General features: G+C 41.2%; 1 protein-coding gene across 1 annotated transcript in view; it reads right to left on the bottom strand.

Annotated features, from left to right (window-relative positions):
* EXT2 (exostosin glycosyltransferase 2) overlaps nt 1-13,096 on the bottom strand; it is a 147,740-nt gene extending 134,644 nt beyond the window's left edge. Inside the window, exons 1-3 of the mRNA XM_003781248.2 lie at nt 12,845-13,096; nt 3,558-4,123; nt 2,081-2,170 (exon numbers count right to left, since the gene is read on the bottom strand). Of these exons, the coding sequence (XP_003781296.1) occupies nt 2,081-2,170; nt 3,558-4,093 (626 nt within the window). The 5' untranslated portion in view covers nt 4,094-4,123; nt 12,845-13,096. The remainder of the gene's footprint in view (nt 1-2,080; nt 2,171-3,557; nt 4,124-12,844) is intronic.
* Nucleotides 13,097-21,259: the final 8,163 nt, after the last annotated feature.

The following is a 21,259-nucleotide window of genomic DNA, read 5'->3' as shown; positions in this document are numbered from 1 at the left end:
AAAAAAAAAAAAAAGTATATAGGAGAAATAATTTAACCCTCGTGAACTCCTAAACACTAACAAGAATCAAACTTTTCTCCTGTCTACTTCATACCTTCCTACAGAGAAATGAAACCCCATTTAACATGTACACTTGATAAAAATAAAATCCATCTCCCACACAGATGTGTATACCAAAATGTTAGCAAAAAGTGAAATACCTCAATCAGAAAGAAGCCCTTCTGAAAAGAAATCCAGAACAGGAGGTGAAGACATTGTGTTCCTAACAACTCTTTTCCTTCCATTTTCTGTTCTCTAAAGTATTTAACTTCCCCAGAACAACCAAATCCATAAAACAGTAGCCTACTGGGAAATAAACACACCTTCACTGGGGCTGAGTGTGTATCATGGTATAGCCCTGGGTCTAAGCTGTTTCCTACAGCATTTGTGCAGCTAGACTGCCCTCTATTGTCCAAAATGGTCTCTACACTAACATGGAGGGGTGGTCCTGCAGAGTTTGTCTCTTCTAGTCATGACTATTTCCAGATAGAAACTTAAAACTAACTCTAAAATACTTAAAGCAAAGAGGGTTCAGGTTTAATCTGTGAAAAAGAACTACTAAGCATAGACTTTCATAAATAACAATGTTACCTTCTAACAAATTGAGAACTGCAGCTGGCGCAAGTGGTTACCTTTTTTCTGTAACAATTATGTCAAGAGCTAAACATCAACTGTAATAAGACTAGTGATAAATGAGTTCATACTCTTTTAATAATCCTCTAACTTGTTAGAGTATTGCCCAGAACCCTTATCTTGAGTCCAAACTTTCTGTTTTCCTCAAAGCCTTGAACCAAGGTCCCTTAAATCTGAAGTCCCTGATTCCCAGGCTGTAGCAGTACCTGTCTGTGGCCTATTAGAAACCAGCTCACAGCAGGAGGTGAGCAGGGGGTCCAGTGAGCAAAGCTTCATCTGTATTGATAGCCACTCCCCATTGCTTGCATAAGAAGCGCAGCTCACGTGGTGATGCGAGTAACGGGGAAAGGCTGTAAATACAGATAAAGCTTTGCATGCTCAGCCCACTGCATCAGCACCTGAGCTCCTGCTCCTGTCAGACCAGCAGTGGCATTAGAATCTCAGAGAAGCACAACTCTACTATAAACTGCACATGCGAGGAATCTAGGTTGAGTGTTCCTTATGCGAATGTAATGCCCGGTGATCTGAGGTGGTGATACCAGCACTGAGGAGCAGCTGCAAAGACCACTGCAGAGAGGAATGACCGCATGACACCATAATAAATCAACTGCTTATAGACTCACATTAAAACCACCTGCCCCTCTCATCCTCTGGTCCGTGAACAAATTATCTTCCATGAAATCATTCTCTGGTGCCCAAACGCCTATTTAAGGACTACTGCCTTAAATAGCACTTTGTTCCAGAGATTTCCAAGAAGCCTCTGGCCAAAGTGGTTCAGTCAGTGTATGAAAGGGCAGATAAATATAATGAGTGAATTCAAAGTCACAATCATGCAATTATGGCCATCCCATACCACATCTGCCTATTTGGCAGGTTTTACTAAAAGGAAAGAAAAAAGGGAGCAAGAAGGGAGCTGTAGGAAAGAGGGAAAAAAGTCATGAGGGAAGGAGGGGAAAGACGGAAGGAAGCACCCCACTGTTTGAAACAACGGCAAGTAAATGATAATGAGAGCACCCTCCCTTCCCCCTACATTATAGTCTTTAGGGATCAATTTCACAGATCCATTCCCTCTTCCCTCAGGAAGCCTTCGGTCTACTCAGCAAATGCTCCTAAATTCAGAGAGAGCTGACACAAGACAATCATGAACCATGCTTGGAGACTGGGAATTTTACGCTCAGATGCAGATAGCCCAAGAAAATAAGGCTTTTTAGAGGCTATGGTAGGACACAAGCTTTTAACTGGTTTTCTAAAACAGCACACTTCTATGCCTTAAGGAAGAAAATACCTAGGACAATTTTCTAGTTTAATAAACAATTTCTATTATAAAGTATGTTCCAGTAGGCTTAGGAATATAATGAACAAATCTTACATTTACTTCATCTTCAGAGACAGCCCCCAGTATGCCTACCTGTCTCTAGGGACATCTAGGGCTGTGTTATAATCTGGAGGACCTCCAGGCAGCATGTTGAACAGCAGGTGATTTGTACCTCGATCCCACCTATCAAAAAATTACACATGTAGGAGAATTCACACGGCAGCTAAGAAGAAACAAGACTCAGTTACTGGACAACAAGCACCAAGTATCCCTAACCCCAAAGAGGGTCACTCCTCAGGTATGCAAAGTTAATTCCTGGAAATCCCAACAGTACATCAGATACTAGTTTGATTCCTTGAAAGGAAAAAGTAGCTACTTATTGTTACTTATTGTTCACCATTTGGTTAAAGAAACAAAAAAATAAATAAAATAGGCTCGGCGCCTATAGCCCCGTTGGTTAGGGCACCGGCCACATGCACCGAGGCTGGGTTTGAACCTGGCCTAGGCCTGCTAAATAACAAAGACAACTGCAATAAAAAAACAGCCGGGTGTTGGGGCGGGCGCCTGTAATCCCAGGTACTTGGGAGGCTGAGGCAAGAGAATTGCTTAAGCCCAAGAGTTTCAGGTTGCTGTGAACTGTGACGCCACAGCACTCTACCAAGGGTGACATAATGAGACTCTATCTCAAAAAAATAAATAAATAAAATATAGAAGGCTGGCTAAATATATTACGGAACCTCCACAAAATAGAGTACTATACAATCCTTAAAATTACATAAAGAACATAAAATTACTCAGAAATATATTCATGATATAGTGAGGAGAAAAAAGCAGCCAGAGCATGTACTGTATGATCCCATTCTTGCCAAAAAATATTACTGACAAATAAGTATATGTGTATTTTTTATACCAAAATGACTGAAAAATAATACCAAAATATCAATGTTTATCTCTTACAGGCAGAAATTCGAGAATAAATCTTTTTTTTTTCCTAATTGATTTTTTTTTTTTTTTTTTTTTTATTGAATGGTAACTACATACATTAATGCACTTCTGGGGTACAGTGTGGGGTTTTCACATGCAATCCGAAATACTTCCATCAAACTGGTCAACACAGCCTTCATGTCATTTTCTCAGTTATTGTTTTAAAACGTTCACATTCTACTCTTAGAAAGATTCACTTGTACCCCTATAGAGAATAAATCTTAATGTTCTTCCTTTTTATCTACCTACATTGTCAGACTATTTACAGTTAACATGTATTCTATAAGTAGTAAGAGGAGGAGTGTATTTAGATTTAAAAGGGAAAGTATGGCAAGAAGGGCCACCCTTAGTTTGAAAAGCTGGGAAGCCAGAGCAATAGTGCCAAAGACAGCAGCCTGTTCTCCACAGGTACAGAGGCCAGATGCTCACACACGGGCCTCCTGCTACAGGTCAGCTGCTTATACATCCCCCCATCCATCAGGAAGCCAGCTCAAAAGGGGAAACATTCCTATCTCTCTCCTCCCCTTTGTTCCCTGAAGGGCCCTTCAAATATTTCTGGGGCTTTGTCTGCCTAAGCGTGAGATACCTCGAGAGCTGGGCCAATGCCTGCGCTGTCTCCTTGATGCGGAGTGTGTTCTGGTTGAGCACATCGATGGAGGGAACAAACAGACAGGCCCGGTTGATGTCATCAGTATAGTAGTCGCTGTCTGAGATGGCTGTGAGCAGTTCGTTGTACTCCCGGGAGATGGTGTTGCTGACTGGGACGCCAAAGTCATCCACATATTTTTTCAGAGAATAGATATACACCTTTATTTTGTTCTTTGGGTTGAAGCCACAGCGGTAGACATCAAAACATGTGTGCATTCTGCAACTGAGATCCCCGCGCTCTGGGATGGGGCTATCGGCCGGCAGCCTGACCACGGGCACGTCACGGACACTGCGCTTCTCTGCACTCCAGTCACTCGAGGACTCGATGGAATGGGGCCAGAACTGAAACATGCCCGTGGCAATGAGGCCCAGGAGGACAATGGAGAAGAGGGTGATGTAGTAGATTCGGTGCTTGGTCTTCATTCTTGGGATGAGGGCAGGACCCCGGATATTATACTTGACCGACGCGCACATAATGACACGGACAGCCTCTTCCTCACACTCCTGGGTACCAGGGAGAGAAACAAGAAAAATCACTTAGGACGGCAAATGACACTTCAGAGGACTGTTCAACTTTTAATCTACCTATTAATATTTAACATCATGTATAAATATTTAATGTAAATACAACGTGTCCCCAAGGTTGCCCATAAAGTCGCCATACATAGGACAAATGGGAAATTATACATAAATGTACCTTTATTTACAAAATATCCACTACAGAATTTTATAAAGAGATGGCCAACATGTCCCTACGTATGGCGACGTTATGAGCAACCTTTGGGATACCCTGTATTGATATACAGTATAAAATATAACTGTAACCTATACATATATATATTCACTTAAAGCATAAGCTGGCAGATGTGGGTGTCTGGGAAGAAAAATCAAAAGTGAAATAGCTAAAGACAGTTATTTTGTTGTTATTTTGAAAAACCTGCCTAACATAAAATGATGATTTCTCTGGACAAACTGATGCTTGGTTATTCTAAAATCTGCTTCTACTCATTTATTTATTCAAGCCATTCCTGAGCACCTACCGTGCACTGTGAAGGAAACAAAGATGACAGCAAAGACCCCACGTGACTTATAGTCTAATGAGGGAGAGAAGACAAAACTAAGGCAAAAGGCAGAAGGTCAAAAACACCACTGGGAACGTACAATAAAGTGCAAACAGGGATCAATAAGAAAATACTCATCTTTAAACAAAATATACTGATGCTTTATAGTGAAGGTGATAGTTGGCAAATTTAGATAAAAGGAAGAAATGAATGAGGCAGGAGAGACAAAGGGAGGGCGGAAAGAGATGGAGGGAGGGAAAAGAGAAGAGAAAGAGGGAAGAAAGAAAAGAGCCAGCGTGGTGCGTTCACTGCCAAAAGTGGGCACCAGCAATTCTTCCCATCCATAAATGTGCGTGATACTTTTCCAGTTAAGAGAATCTATGTCTCTTCCCTCTGAATCTGGGGGTAGCTCTGTGATTTGCTCTGACCAGGAAAATGTGTTTGAAGTGACATACTGAGACTCCTGAGCCCAGGCCTTGAGAGACCTGATAGCTTCTGCCTTATCCTCTTGAAACCAGCGGTGACGCTGTCAGGAAGCCTTGCTCCCAGGACAAGGAAACTTCAGGAGATTCCAGCCAAAGCCACGGTGCAGAGATGAGCCATCCCCCAGAAGCTCTACATAGACTGCAGAATCATGAGCAAATAAATGATCCACTGGCATCTTTTTAAGCCACTATATTTAGGGGTATATTGTTATACAGCAATAGATAAATGAAATGGCCAACAAGCATCACTGACGGAGAAAAGAAATGTCTTAGTCCTCACGGGAAAATGGAGAGTTCCCCTGTAGAACACAATTTAAGATCCTTACCAAACAAACCTTCCATCTGATGCCTAAAGATGGTGGTTACATCATCTGTCACAGACTTAACATGTCACTGTGATAAGCTACTTTGGCATTTCACATGTCAAAGTCTCAATCTACAACATGGTCTCACTTTACTCACTGATCTTTCAGAAAAAATATTAATATGAGAAATAACTAAAAAGCTACCTTAAGGTTTATCAACCATCTTCGCTTCAGATAAATGGACTCTCTCTATCACCACCCACAAGGTGCAACTGCTTGGTGAGCAGCTAGCTAAGTACTGCCACATCGCGAACGCTGCTATCATTGTCAGCTCTGAGTACAATGTGCTCAACAGTCATCAATAATTTCAACTTGTACCTCTCTGAGACCAGGAACTGGAACATATCAAGGAACTTGCTTGTCACTAATGTACGAAATTTAACTTTAAAAATTATCACCTTTGGGGCATATACATTAGCCACTACTCAACATATGCTAATCCATCTCTGACCCAAATGTGAGTGTGCACACTATTTCACTCTGTCTATATGCTAACAGCCAGCAGAATCGTCCCACCTGCTTCCCCTGCCGTGTGGCTTGCTTGCCATTTTATGTACCCCTCCTGGTGTTTGCAGAAGGCTATGTTAACCAGTTTGATGAAAAACATTTCTAATTGTATATGAAACCAGCACATTGTACCCCATGATTGCATTAATGTACACAGCTATGATTTAAATTTTAAAAAAGGACTTTAGAGACAAATCCATGCAAGGAGCTGTGCCCCATTGGTCCTTGTTAAAGCTTCCCAGCAGACTTTGAGGTCTATTCAAATCCTAAATCAGTGGCTCACCAAGGGTAAGAATCGCATGGGGAATTTGTTAAAACACAGATTCCTTGGCCTCCACAACGGAAGGTTTTTAGGTCTAAAAGAGGGTCACACAATCTGTCACTTAAAAGCAGGCTCCTCAGGGGTTTATACAATTAGGTTTGAAATCTTTATTAATGTTAGATAAACTACCTTTTAACACCATGGTTTTCAAACTTTTCTTACTAATGTTAGATAAACCACCTTTTAACACCATTGTTTTCAAACAGTTTCTAAAACTGACACTCACAGTAAGAAATATATTTTATAAACAGATGTTTGTGTTCGTGTATATTTGAAATAAAGTTTCACAGAACAGCTTAGCACATCATCATTACCCACAGAACATGTGATGAACCTTCTATTTTTCTATTCTGTTACTCTACTGCTTTTTAAAAAATTCTAGCCATGACCTATTAGATCAATTATACCACCCAGTAATGGGTGACCCACAGTTTGAAATATTCTGTTTTCATATATAACAAAACTGAGAAAGAGAAACAGTATCTACACATAAGTTTGACAAGTTTTCATGAGTTGCAGATTAACTATAAAAAAAGACACATCACAACAAAATAAGACAACTCAAAGCTCAAAGAAATAAATAAAAGTACAGAAATTAAGAACAAAATTGAAATAGTCAACAAAGCTAATAGTTGTTTTTTTTTTTTTTTTAAAAAAAAAGACTAATATTATGGCTGGGCACAGCGGCTCACAGCTGTAATACTCACACTCTGGGAGGCTGAGGCAGGTACACTGTCCTGGGTTCACAGGTTCAAGACCAGCCTGACCAAGAACAAGACCCCATCTCTAAAAATAGCTGGCCACTGTGGTGAGCAACTGTAGTTCCAAGTACTCAGGAGGCTGAGGCAAGAGAATCACTTGAGTCCAAGAGTCTGAGGTTGCTGTGAGCTATGACTCCATGGCACTCTACCAAGGGTAACAAAGTAAGACTGTGTCTCAAAAAAAAAGACTAATAAAATTGACATATGACACAGATTAATTGCTAGAGATTAAAATACTCCAAGATTAATGGAGAATAAAGAGAAAAAAGGCACAAATAAACATCTAAAAAGAAAAGGAGACCATAACTCTAAATGCTAAATATATTTACGAGATAAGATGATGTCAACAAACTTATGCCATTATATTTGACAGCTTAGATGAAAATGGAAATTCTTTAAAAATATACTTATCAAAAGAATTCCAAAGAGAAATAGCAAATCTGAATAGTTGTATAACATTAAATTAACTGAATCAAAAGTATACAAATCTCCCCATAGAGAAAATTCCAGACCCAGAAGATTTTCCAATTTCTACCAAATATTCCAGAACTCATAATTTCAACTGTACACAAATTATTCCAAAATTCGGGGGGGGGGGGACCACTCCTCAGCTCATTTCAATAGGCTTCATACCAAAACCCTGGAGTTCTCACAAAATGGTCCAGGTACCCTAGCTGGCCCCCAATGCCCTTTCAAAGGGTTTAAGCTAATTTCATAATAATACTGACATTATTTGTTTTCATTTTCATTTCCAAAAGCTATATAGGCATATGACAATCCAACAGACTGAGTGTAAAGCAGGTATAATAATTCAGGTGTCTTCTGTTAAGTTTTTCCAAAAATGATGAAAGATATCAACTCACAGATTCAAGATGTTCAACTCTAAGCAGAATATACACAAAAACAACCCCACCTAGATACATCAAAGTAAAATGCTGGGGGTGGGAGAGAAGAGGAATATTAAAAGCACGCAAAGGAGAGAAAATCTATTTAAGGTAGATTTTAAAATTAAATGTAAAAGGCAAAATTATAAAATATTTAAATATGACAGAGAGTATCTATGACTTCTGGCACAGAATGAAATTCCAAAACAAAGTACAAAAAGTACAAACCATAGAATGATAAATTCAGTGCCAATTAAGGATTGTTCATCAAATACACCATAAGGGAATAAAAACACAAGCTACAAAGCTGAAGAAGATATCTACAGCACATAAAACCAGTAAGAACTACCAACCAGGATAAAAAACTCACCAAGCAGTAAGAAAATTTTTTTTAAATCCCAAGACAAAAAAAAAACCTACTAGACAAAAGACTTAAACAGGAATTTCACAGAAGAGGCAGAAAAAGGGTACATAAAATGTAGAAGAAGTGTAGTTTCATCAATAGTCAGGGAATAAAGAAGACCACAACGAAACATCTATACCTGTCCGCACTAACAAACATAAGGGACAAACATCACCAAGTGTTTGTGGAAGAGACAGGGAACTGCAGGAACTGACTGCAGGGTGCCAAGAGGACTCAGCAGAATTGCTGGAGACAAAAGCAGGGGCCCTAGGCATCACATTTTGCTTGCTACCTGTCATAGTTTTAGTCTTCAAATTTGAGGATCTAAGGAAATCTGCAAGTTCAAAGTTCGCAGTGCCTCCACCCAGATATCTTTATCCCAGGCCTCAGGGTCTAATTTCTTGCTATCATTGCCTAACCAGAGGTCCTTAAACTTTTTAAACAGGGGGCCAGTTCACTGTCCCTCAGACCGTTGGAAGGCCAGGCTGCGGGCCCCAGGCCAAGTCGGCTGCTAAGCAGGACAGGCAGCAATGGCAAAAACACCCGGCGGGCCAGATGAATGTCCTAGGCAGGCTGCATGTGGCCTGTGGGCCGTAGTTTGAAGGTGCCTGGCTAAACTTTAGCAAAGGCAACTTGTCAAGGCTATGCAATCAGCTTCTTTTGCAGTTCTGCCACAGTTAGGATTAAATTCTGGGCCTGAGCTTCAATACAACCTGCCCTCAGCTGCAAGAGATCCTCCCATGAAGCATTCAGTTTTTCACTACATGCCCTGAATTAATATCTGGCTGATGTGAGCCTGGCATTCTCTTACCTAACGACTTCTAAGGGAGCTAACAGGAGCCAGCCAACTCCACCATCCCCATCACCTAACCTCTGCTCAAGTGCCAGAGCTTCTAAACTAATCAGTGCTTTCCCTTCTACCTGAATCTCATTCCAACCAACCATGATACTAGAAAATATCAGGGGTTATTGGCACCTCACTTAGTACCAGCAAAGTGGTCCTTATTGCCAACTGAGGCTGATTCCAGTTACACAATACTATTCTCAGGGCCTGATTTCAAGAGCCACTTCTAGCACCAACTGTCTTAGTTTGTGCTCTTCCAAATAAGAAAAAACAATTTGGGTGCACATAGTTTGCAGAAGGTGAATCCAGAAAGCCAGAGGAAGCGTGGAGAGGAGTCGGGGAAGAATGGAAAGCCATTAGGGTTCATAACGGAGCTGGTCACCAGACTGAGCTGGGCAAACAGGGCTCAGTTCTGCTAGAATCCCTCATAAGAACCACACAGAACATACCTTGGAAATGTCCCTTTGAAGGCTAGGAAGCGATCCCATTCATCCACCAAAGCTCACCCCCACTGGTCAAGGGACACCCTCAAACTTCTCCACATTTCTGAGGTATGCCTCTACAGGCTAAGCAAACTCCTACCAATCTGTATCAAACTCTAAGAAATGCTACATAAAAGCTAAGAAACATGGCAAGCACTTGGGGGAGAATAAACACACTTAATATTAAATATATAAGAAATGAGGGGCATGGCTCGGCGCCTGTGGCTCAAGTGGCTAAGGCGCCAGCCACATACACCTAAGGTGGCAGGTTCGAATCCAGCCTGGGCCCGCCAAACAACAATGATGGCTGCAACCAAAAAAAAAAATAGCCAGGCGTTGTGGCGGGTGCCTGTGGTCCCAACAACTTGGGAGGCGGAGGCAGGAGACTCGCTTGAGCCCAGGAGTTGGAGGTTGCTGTGAGCTATGCCACGGCACTCTACCCAGGGGGACAGCTTGAGGCTCTGTCTCAAAAAAAAAAAAAAAAAAAGAAATGAGGGGCAAAAGAAAGGGAAATCAAAGAAAAAAAAAGAGATAAAGAACCTTCTCTGTGAGCATGCGTATCACCTCTCACACACTTCAGTGCAGCCCTTGACACATTACATTAACTAATTATCTGCAAGTCTGTCTCCTCAACTGATTGTGATTTTCTTACAATCTGAGTTTATCATCTCTGCTCAGTATTCCCAGCATCTAATACCACGTCTAGAACATATTTAATACAAACATAAATGTTTGTTGAATAAATGAATATCACCATCCTTCCCAGTTACAGGCACAAACTTTCAGCATCCAAGTCTTGAATTATTATAAGTGATGGCATCTGATTATTGTTTTTCCTGAACTGGAAGGAGTTTCCTAAGAGGAAGAAATGACTGGATTACTTTCTTAGACTCTAAATTATCTGGTACCCCTGATACCCTCCTCTCCCACCCATCCCACATGACACATTCAAAGAGGCCTTTACCCGCCCTTGCCTTTACATAAAACTGTACACATGTTGTAAACCTGCCAGCCCAGATTGAACTGACAATGCTCCAGACTCTGAATACTGTGACTTCACCTCTGTACCACACCGAACCAATCTTCCCAGAACAGTTTCCACATGGTGAGGCAGAAAGATGTATATCTCCCAAAACCATCATCCAAGGAAACAAGTAATAATCCTTCCATCCAGAGGACACTCCTTTCCACCAAGAAATTAAAAGTCTTGGAAGAGTCCAGACTGAAAGGAATCTTCTAATAAATGTTTATGTCATATAACACCATAGCCTAGATCAAAACAGGATCAAAAAGAATTTAGGCTGTATTCTCTTGAAACACATCAAACCTGTCCTTACAAAACAGTGGAATCATTTGGCTGGCTGTCAAGCACTGAGTCACTGGAAAAGTCCTTTAACTGCAATCTATCATGAGGATGAGATGCATTTTTCTGTTCCCGGAATTATTTATTCCTAGAATATGCCCAAATAACCTTTCCTTGGTGCTTCAGGTTACATCAGATCCACTTAGTCCAATGTTTCAAGTCACAATCTCTTGTCTTCTTAATGTTTTTAGAGGAGCCCTCACAGCTCCCCCAGGACACTGCTACACTGTATCTTACCCCAACTGGTAAGGGGAACCAAAAGCAGGAAAATCCATAATTCATTGCTTTACTTGATAGGATTTTTTTTTTTTTTTAGACAGAGTCCCATTATGTCACCCGCGGTAGAGTGCTGTAGCGTCACAGCTCATAGCAACCTCAAACTCTTGGGCTCAAACAAGCCTCAGCCTCCCAAGTAGCTGGACTACAACATCTGGCTATTTTTTTGGTTGTTGTTGCACTCACTTGTCATTGTTGTTTAGCTGGCCAGGTCTGGATTCGAACCCACCATCCTGGGTGTATGTGGCCAACACCGTAACCACTGTGCTACAGGCGCCAAGCCAGGATTCTTTATAAGTAAAGTTATAGTATGGCTAACCGCCCCTAAAAATGGTTTTCAATCAAAAACTGTACTCTCTTAATTATGGGAATTATACTATAACTAATGCGATGAACAGTGTTTTAATAACTAAACTTGACTGAGCACTTAGTACTTGCCAGTGTCTGTTTCAAGCACTGTATTAATGTTATCTTATTTAATCCTATCAACAGTGCTATGTAACAAGCTATTACTACCCTCATTTTACACATGGGAAGTACAATAGAAAGGATATATCCTGCCCAATAGTACACAACTAGAAAATGCCAAAGCTAGATTCAGATCATGGCAGAATGGCTTCAGAGTTGACTATCCAATCATACCCTTACATGCAACCAGGAGGATTAAGTAAGGGAAAGTGAAGAATGATAGAAATCAAATCAGACACTTTATTTTCATGAATAGCTTTTGAGCTCTGAACTTTAAAACCAAGACCAGTTAAAGTACCGAGAGCACTTAAATGACTTATAATAAGAATTAAAATGGATCTATTTCTATTTCAAAAGAAAACAGGCAAATAAGTCATGGGCCCCGCTAGATTAGCACTTTCCAGTAAATTACACCAGGCAACTCTTTGAATCTCAAAACTGGCTGTTCCCAAAGCCCGTAGCAAAGCTCCAAGACTCAAAGCTTCACGTCGACGTCCTGAGCCAACATGCCCTTTGCCACTTTTCCGACCTAGTACCGAGTCCTGCCCACGGCATCCGGCCCCGCAGGGGATGCCACCAAGCCACTGCAGACCCAGAGATGCAAGACATCCCTCCGGAAGGCAAGGAAAGGAGAGGTATTGGCAGAGGACACTTCCTGCAGAAAAAGGTAGGTGCGGGTCCCTAAAGAAAAGGAAAGAACGGAGACGGGGCAGGAGTGGCGAGGGAGACAGGTGGGAACCTGAGCAGGAGTGGCCAAGGGATAGGTGAGGAAGAAGAGAGTGCGGAAATCAAAGCGCTCCAAAAGCATGGAATCTCTGTAAGCGGTCCCCGGCCAGGCTGGGTGGCCTCCCACAGCCCACGGGGCCTCCACCGGGACTCCGCGCGGCCCGCGCCCCCCATCCCCCGGCGGCCGGGCCCGTCCCCGCTGCGGGCCAGGGAGGCCCGAACCCTCATTCCGCGCCCGCCCGCTCGGCCCGGCCGCTGCCCTTGCTCGCCGCGCTTACCTCGCCCACGGCTGCCTCCTGCTCGGCCCCGCGCTGGGTCACCGGCTCATGCTGCTGGTCGTCGGCCACGGCCGCCCCGGTCGGATTGCACCGAGTCGGCAGCAGCCACCGCCAGGGCCAGGTCTGCCAGGCTTGAGAGTAGCGAGCCCGGCGCCACCGACCGGGCTCTGGGACGGCGGACGCGGAGCGCACTGCGCATGCGGAAGCGGCCGGCCCGCGCCCCCGGCTGGCCGGGAGGAGTCAGGGCAGCGCAAAGATGGTCAGCTTCATTCTTAATTAAGGAGTCTGCAAACCCAAACTAATGCGACCCTATGCTTCACTTAAAAACCGAAAAAAAAGTAAAAGTTTTATTATAATCAGTGCTGGGGAGGGTGCGACATTCCTGGAGGGCAATTTGGTACTATCCATCAAATATAAAATGTCTATACTCTTCATTCCTACAATCCCTCTATGGAGTTTACCCTGCGGATAGTATCAATAACGTTTTTCAAAAATATTTACGACAGCGTTGTTTTTAATAGCAAAATGCTGCAAACTACCGAAAGTAATTGTGGAACATGATTAGAAGGGAATAATGTGAGAACGTGATATATGCAGGTAAGGAAATAACTTAAGGACACTAAACATGAAAACAGCATAGTCCAAAACAGGTGTATGATCACTCTTAGGCAAAATACGTATGTGCAAAAGCAGGAAAGACAAAATATCTAAGTAGATGCTTATATTCAGGCAGATTTTTTTTCTACCTGTGTAATTGTGGAGGCAGAAATGGAGGCATTTTCATTTGTTTCTGCGTTATTAACATGATTTAGCCTTATACTAATACATGCTCAGTAAAACCCCTTCATAAGGCAGTAGTGGAGCCTTTTAAAAAGTAAATTAAGACGTATAGAACCAACACACTGCACCCCATGACTGCATTAATGTACACAACTATGATTTAATTTTTAAAAAAAGTAAATTTAGACGCAGAGTGCCCACAGCAACCTTGACTAGTGTCCATGTCATGGCACCAAAATATTAAAAAAAGGGAAAAAAGCGATAGGAGCGGTGCCTGTGGCTCAAAGGCATAGGGCAAGGGCTCGGCCAAAAACTGCAAAAAAAAAAAAAAAGTGAGAGGTTAATGAAATGAACCTACTGGGCCTGTGCTTCTGGATAATAGCATTCTGGGTTTGGCTGCAGGATTGAGGATGCCACACCACTCTACCCAGAGCAACGGAGTGAGACTAAGTCTCAAAAAATAAAAAATAAAGAAAAGAAATTCTTTCGGGTCCCAGGTGTACTTTAGAGCCATCTGGTGGAAGTTCCCGGTACAGCTTAAATACCTAGAGAGGATTCTGAGACCAGGACCTACTAACACTTCCAGCAGCAACAGCGATTCCAGGAATATTTTTGAGTTAATGGCCTGCCTGTCACAGATCTCAAGAGATTAGGATGAGAACATTGAGTGTGGGAAACCCACATTTTACTTTCCCACATCCAAGAGAGCACTGCTGTGCTCTCCAAATCCAAATCCCGTGCAAAACCAGAGAAAACTTAGGCCACATATGCCCTGTTTGAGAACTGGATGGGTGGACATCAGTGCCAATCCCCCGTGGCATTAAATGCAAATTCCCCCATCCCAAGGAATACTGTTTTTGCTTTTGCACTGTCAACTATACTGTCAACTGCTGTTGACCTGTCAGGGAGATTGTGGCCTCTTTTTGTTTTCTTCTTTGTATTTGTCTACATTTGAAAAATACATGTTTTTAATCAATCACTTATCCTTTCATTAAAGGAGAACTTTGAAACACTGTCTATGGTATTTGCTTTTTGTAACCTTAAACTTGCACAATGACTGCACATAGTAAGTGCTCAAAAGCTATTGTTAAAGAATAAAGGAGTGCCCAGGTACCGGGAGGTGCTAACTAGAAGTAAGACAAATACGTAAGATTATTCAAAGCAGAGGGTGAAATGTGGCTCAGGAGAATATAAACCAAATGCTATGGCGTTCAAAAAAAGGAATGAGTCACATCCAGTAGGAAAGAGCTGGGAAGATTTCAATCAATAGTTGGTGTCTTTGTTTGTCCTAGAGGATATTTAGGATTGAGGCAAGTAAGGAGGTGAAAAGGGCAGTCCAGGCAGAGAAAAAAAAAAAATCATGAGCATGTGTTAAAATCAAAGGCATGTATTAAAGAAGGAAAAGCAGCTGGGCAGTGTGGCTCACACCAATAATCCCAGCATTATGGGACACAGAGGCAGGAGGATTGCTTGAAGCCAGGCATTCAAGAACAGCCTGGACAACATAGTAAGACCCCATCCCTATACATTTAAAAAAAAAAAACAGCAAGGTATGGTAGCATATGCTTATAGTCTCAGCCAATTGGGGAGGATTATTTGAGCCCAGAAATTGAAGTTACAGTTACCTATGATACTGTACTCCAGCCCTGGCAACAGGGTGAGATCCTAACTCTAAAAGTAAAAAAAAAGCAGTCAGCATGAGCAAGTATGTTTCAATCCAGTATGGTTAAAATGATGTGGCTACATTTCTAGGGGTAGAAACCATTCCACTAGTTGGAACATAGAAGCTATGATATTAGAAGATACATGATGCTAAAGTAGACAAGGAAGATTGCCGAAAGGAATATGATTTCAGAAAGGAAGGGGAAAGAGGCAATCAGGAGCCAGGACCTGAAGTTTTTGAGAAGGTAGAAAAGTGTCATAGTAGTTGGTGTTTGAAAGAGAAGAGGCTGTACAAAGTGATTATATTACTCACGTTGAAGGTGTGGAGCAAAGATCACATAGGTATCTCCATACACGGTGGGTCAAGAGACGTGAAAGTTGGAGTTAGAAAGGGAATGGCTTTCAAGGAAAGTAGGTTCTTCAGGGGAGAGTGAGTTTACAATTCTAAATACAGTTGACCTTTGAACAACACAGGTTTGAACTACGTGGGTCCACTTACACACGGGAGTTTTTCAATAAAAGTTATACTGAGTGTATCTGCTTCTCCAGCCACGCTTTTCACCTCCTCTGCCTTTTTCACTCCTTAGAGCAAAACCAACCTCTCCTCTTTAGCCTTCTCAAGTGATGACAATGAAGATGAAGCCCTCTGTGATGATCCACTTCCACTTAACAAAGAGTAAACATATTTTCTCATCCTCATGATTTTCTTAGTAACATTTTCTTTTCTCCAGCTTACTTTATTATAAGAATACAGTATGAAATACACATAACATACAAAATACACACTAATCAACACTTTATTATGAATGAGGCATGCAGTTAACCTTAGGCTATTCGTGTTAAGTTTTAGGGGCATCAAAAGTTATATGTGAATTTTCAGCTCCATGGGGGATTGTTCAAGAGCCAACCATAATAGAGATTTACAAGAATAATAAAAGGCATGTTCTCCTAGGGAAAAGTTTCCATGAAATAATTGACCTGTGATATCTTATGTTGGCTCAGGTTAAACCACCATTGGCCGGTACCACAGCAGACTAGAAAATACCTAGCCAGGTCAAGTAAGGAGCACCCTCTCAAATGGATAGCTGAACTCACCAAAAGACAGAAGGAAAATATCCAGAGTTAAAAATGAAGCTGAAGTGAGAAAATTTAGTGCTGACGCTATAACTACCTTGGGCATATATGGTAGGAGCTGATACAGAGAAATCTACAGAAAACTAGGATCTTAAAGAATCACACCCTGGGTGGCGCCTGTGGAGGAGGAAGCCCCATATACCAGGGGTGGCGGGTTCAAGCCCAACCTTGGTCAAAACTGCAAAAAAAGGCTCGGCGCCTATAGCTCAACCGGCTAGGGCGCCTGCCCCGTACACCTAAGGTGGCGGGTTCGAATCCCCAGCCCGGACCCGCCAAACAACAGTGATGGCTGCAACCAAAAAATAGCCGGGCGTTGTGGCGGGCGCCTGTGGTCCCAGCTACTTGGGAGGTGGAGGCAAGAGACTCGCTTGAGCCCAGGAGTTGGAGGTTGCTGTGAGCTGTAATGCCACGGCACTCTGCCCAGGGGGACAGCTTGAGGCTCTGTCTCAAAAAAAAAAAAAAAACTGCAAAAAAAAAAAAGAATCACACCTAAAAAGGAAAGAGTGGGAAAGGTTTGCTCCATGTCAGTAACATCAACCAAAGAAACTTATCTGTCTCAGCCAGGAAGTAATATAGTCTAACTGAGAATCATTAATGTCTATGTATGAGTCACTTCAGGCTGCAATAAAAAAAACCCAGCAGCTTAAACAACAGAAGTTTATTTCTCAGAGTTCTAGAAGTTGGGAGGTACAAGGTCAAATGCTGGCCAATGCAGTTCCTGGTGAGGGCTCTTTTCCTAGCTTTCAGATGGATGCCTTCTTGATCTAGCCTCATAGAGTGGAGAAAAGACTATTTTTCTTGTGTCTCTTCTTAGAAGGGCATTAATCCCACTTCTGGGTGCTCCACCATCATGACCCAATTATATTCCAAAGACCCCATTTCCAAATACTATCACATTAAGGATTAGGGCTTTAACATTTGAATCTGGGGGGAAACAAACAGTCAGTCCGTAGTAATCAAACTCTGCAATTGAGATGTAATTTTGTACTCCCAGCATGGTCCAGGAAGCTCCAAGCCAAGAGAGTAACATCAAGTAGCTGCAAGTTGGTGGCACCCAAGACACCGGACAGAAGGAACCAGAAATCCCCTCAGAGGCCAATGCCCCCAACACCAGCTGCCCAGGATTCTGACAGACAAAATCCTGACAAACACAAGCTCACAGTCTCGAATTACAAAGCACATGAGAAAATAAACCACCATCAACAAGACTCAGAAAATACAAAGAGCAGAAATTTAATCCCCAAGAAATACATGTAATTGAATTATGAGATATAAATATAACTAGCACTCAAAGACTTAAAAGTGAAATATTTTAAGAAAATATTTTTTAAAAGACTATATTCTATAAAAGACTAAGGAGGCTCGGCACCCGTAGCACAGTAGTTACGGCGCCAGCCACATACACAGAAGTTGGTGGGCTCGAACCTGGCCTGGGTCAGCTAAACAACAATGACAACTGCAACAACAACAACAAAAAATAGCTGGGTGTTGTGGCAGGCGCCTGTAGTCCTAGCTACTTGGGAGGCTGAGACAAGAGAATCACTTAAGCCCAAGAATTGGAGGTTGCTGTGAGCTGTGACTCTATGGCATGCTAGTGAGAGAGACAAAGGGAGGCTCTGTCTCAGAAAAAAAAAAAAAAAAAAAATATATATATATATATATGTATATATATATACACACACACCTATAAACAAGTGCCCAAAATCATTAGCAGCAGGTGAAATAAACGTGTCTCTAAAGAGGATATACAAATGGCCAACAACCACATAAAAAGATGCTAAACATCACTATTCATCAGTGAAATGCAAATCAAAACCACAATAAGATAACATCTCACTCTCATTAGGATGACTATCAAAAAAATCATAAACAGGGGCAGCACCTGTGGCTCAAAGGGGTAGAGAGCTGGCCCCATATGCCAGAGGTGGCAGGTTCAAACCCAGCCCTGGCCAAAAAACTGCAAAAAAATATATATATATATCATAAATAGGGCAGTGCCTGTGGCTCAGTGAGTAGGGCACTGGCCCCATATACCAGAGGTGGTGAGTTCAAACCTGGCCCTGGCCCAAAACTGAAAATAATAAAAAAAAATCATAAACAAGTGTTGGTAAGAATGTGGAGAAATGGGAACCCTTGCGTAGTACTGGTAGGATTATGAAATAGTGTAACTGCTGGGGAAAACAGTATGATAATTTCTCAAAAAGTCAAAAATATAAGTACTATATGATCCACCAGTTCTAAGAATATATCCAAAAACATTGAAAACAAGGTCTCAAAGGGGTATTTGCATACCCATATTCTTAGCAGCACTGTTCACGACAGCAACTTAAATGTCCATGGATGGATGAATGGATAAACAAAACGTGATATGGTATATCTATATATCTGTATATAGAGATATATGGTTGAATAGTATTCAGCCTTAAAAGGAAGGATATACTGTCACATGCTACAACCTGAATGAACCCTGAGGGCTAGTGAAATAAGCCCTTCACAAAAGGACAAGTATTGTGTGATTTTACTTATATGAGGTACCTAAAATAGTCATATTCATAGAAAAAAGCAAAGTAAAATGGTGGTTACCAGGAACTAGGGGGAAGGGTACAAGGAGAGGTTGGGGGGGAGGGTGGGGCCATTTTCTTATTTGTTTGTTTGTTTGTTTGTTTTGCTTTTTAAATGAGGTCTCACTCTGTCATCCAGACTGGAGTGCAACGGCATGATCATAGCTCACTGCAGCCTCAAACTCCCCGGCTCAAGTGCGACCCATAGGTTGAGAACTGCTGAAATAAGACATAAGGCATGCAACAGAATAAATAGCAAAAACAAACTAACAAAGACATCAAATACTGGAATATTGAAAAGAGAGACAAAAATTATGCTTATTATGTTTTAAAGATAAAAACAAGTTTGAGCTATAAAGAACAACTTTTAGAACTTCTACAAATCAAAACTATATTTGCTAAAACCTAAAACTCAATTCAAGTAGATTAGACCCAGCTAAAGAAAAGAATTATTAATTTATAAGACAGACTAAAAGAAATTACCCAGAATGTAGCAAAGAGAAAACGAGAAAGAAAAACATGAAAAAAAACAGTGAAACACTTGGAGACAGAGCAAGTTGGTCTGTCACACATTTAAATGTGACTTGTATAGTATGTGAATTTTATTTTTATTTTAGAATTGAATAGATTGGATTCTTGCTTCTGCATTCTCATGATGATTTACTAAGAAGAATGTGTTCCACCTCCACCCAGGTTAATACAAAAAAATGTAAAGTCTCCATCTTTTTAATGGCTGAATAGTATTCCACGGTATATATATACCCCAGCTAGTTAATCCATTCTCTTAAATAACTAGGATCTACAGAGAACTCAAATTAATCAAAAAAAAAAAAGGACCCCACAATCCCATATATCTCTGGACAAGAGACATGAAGAATATTTTTTAAAAGCAGAGAGAGAGAGAGAGGGAGTAGATTACCTCTAAAGAAGCCACAGACTGACATCTGACTACTGTACTCAGCAGAGACAGTGGAAGCCAGAAAAAGCTAAGTGAAATTATCTTTCAGAAGTAAAGCAAAATACACTTTCAGACAAGAACAACTTTACCAGTGGACTTTCACCAAAGAATGTTAATTGTTTGTTACTCTAGGCATAAGAAAAGTGATCCCAAATAAAATCTTAAGTGTATGAAATGAATATGTGGCAGATCTAAGCAAATGTTACCTTTATAAAGCAATAAGATTCTGTGGAGTTAAAATACAATAGACAACAAAAATAGCTGGGAGTCGCCTGTGGTTCAGGGCGTAGGGTGCTGGCCCCATATACCAAGGGTTACGGGTTCAAACCCAGCCCCAGCCAAACTGCAACAAAAAAATAACTGGGCACTGTGGCGGGTGCCTGCAGTCCCAGCTACTCAGGAGGCTGAGGCAAGAGAATTGCCTAAGCCCAGGAGTTGGAAGTTGCTGTGAGCTGTGACGGCACAATACTCTACCAAGAGTGATAAAGACCCTGTCTCTAATAAAAAAAAAAAAAGCTGACCAATTACAGGGGATTAAAGGTCAAAAGATACTCTAAGGCCCTTGTATTATTTTTTTAAAGGTAAATATACGAATTCTCATAATTCTAGATGAGTAAGTTATGAATATGTGTTATAATATTTAAGATAACAACCAGAAGTAAGAGAAACAGCATATAACTTATAAGGAAGTAGAAGAAATTGATGAGGAAACAAAATCCAGAAAAATCTAAGAAGGGGGAGAAAAATAAATCAATAAGAAGAGAAAAACCACAAAAATAGACAAATCAGCAAAAATAAATCCAGCAAGTAACAGAAGAGGAAACACAAATAGCCAATAAACATTTGGGGACATGTTTATCCTCCCTAGTGATTATAGAATTAAAAAGTAAAATCGCAGTGAAATAACTGTTTCACAGATTATCACGCTAAGCACAATTTAGAAACCTAATAGCATGTATCGAAAAGGATGTGGGTCTCTCAAAACTGATTCATCAATGATAAGTGTGTAAACTGGTTAACCACATTGGAGCCTAATTTGAAAATATCTAGTTAGGTTAAAGATGCACATATCCTATAAGCCAGCATGACTAGTTCTAAATATGACTAGTCCTTGAGAAATGTCTGTATTTGTATAAGGCAGTATGTTTAAAAATGTGACAATTATTTTAAAAAATTGAAACTAAATGTCTATCAACAAGAAAATGGATACATAAACTATGGCATATTAAGGGAAGAAATAGCATTTAGCAGGTCAAGAGAACACAAAATACAACTTATTCCTTGCTTAAAATCCCTTGATGGCTTCCAATTTCTATAGCT

Source organism: Otolemur garnettii, unplaced genomic scaffold (genome assembly GCF_000181295.1).
Source record: "Otolemur garnettii isolate 467f Iridium unplaced genomic scaffold, OtoGar3 scaffold00001, whole genome shotgun sequence".
In the NCBI taxonomy this organism is placed as follows: Eukaryota; Metazoa; Chordata; class Mammalia; order Primates; family Galagidae; genus Otolemur; species Otolemur garnettii.
This window is presented reverse-complemented; position numbering and strand designations above follow the sequence as displayed.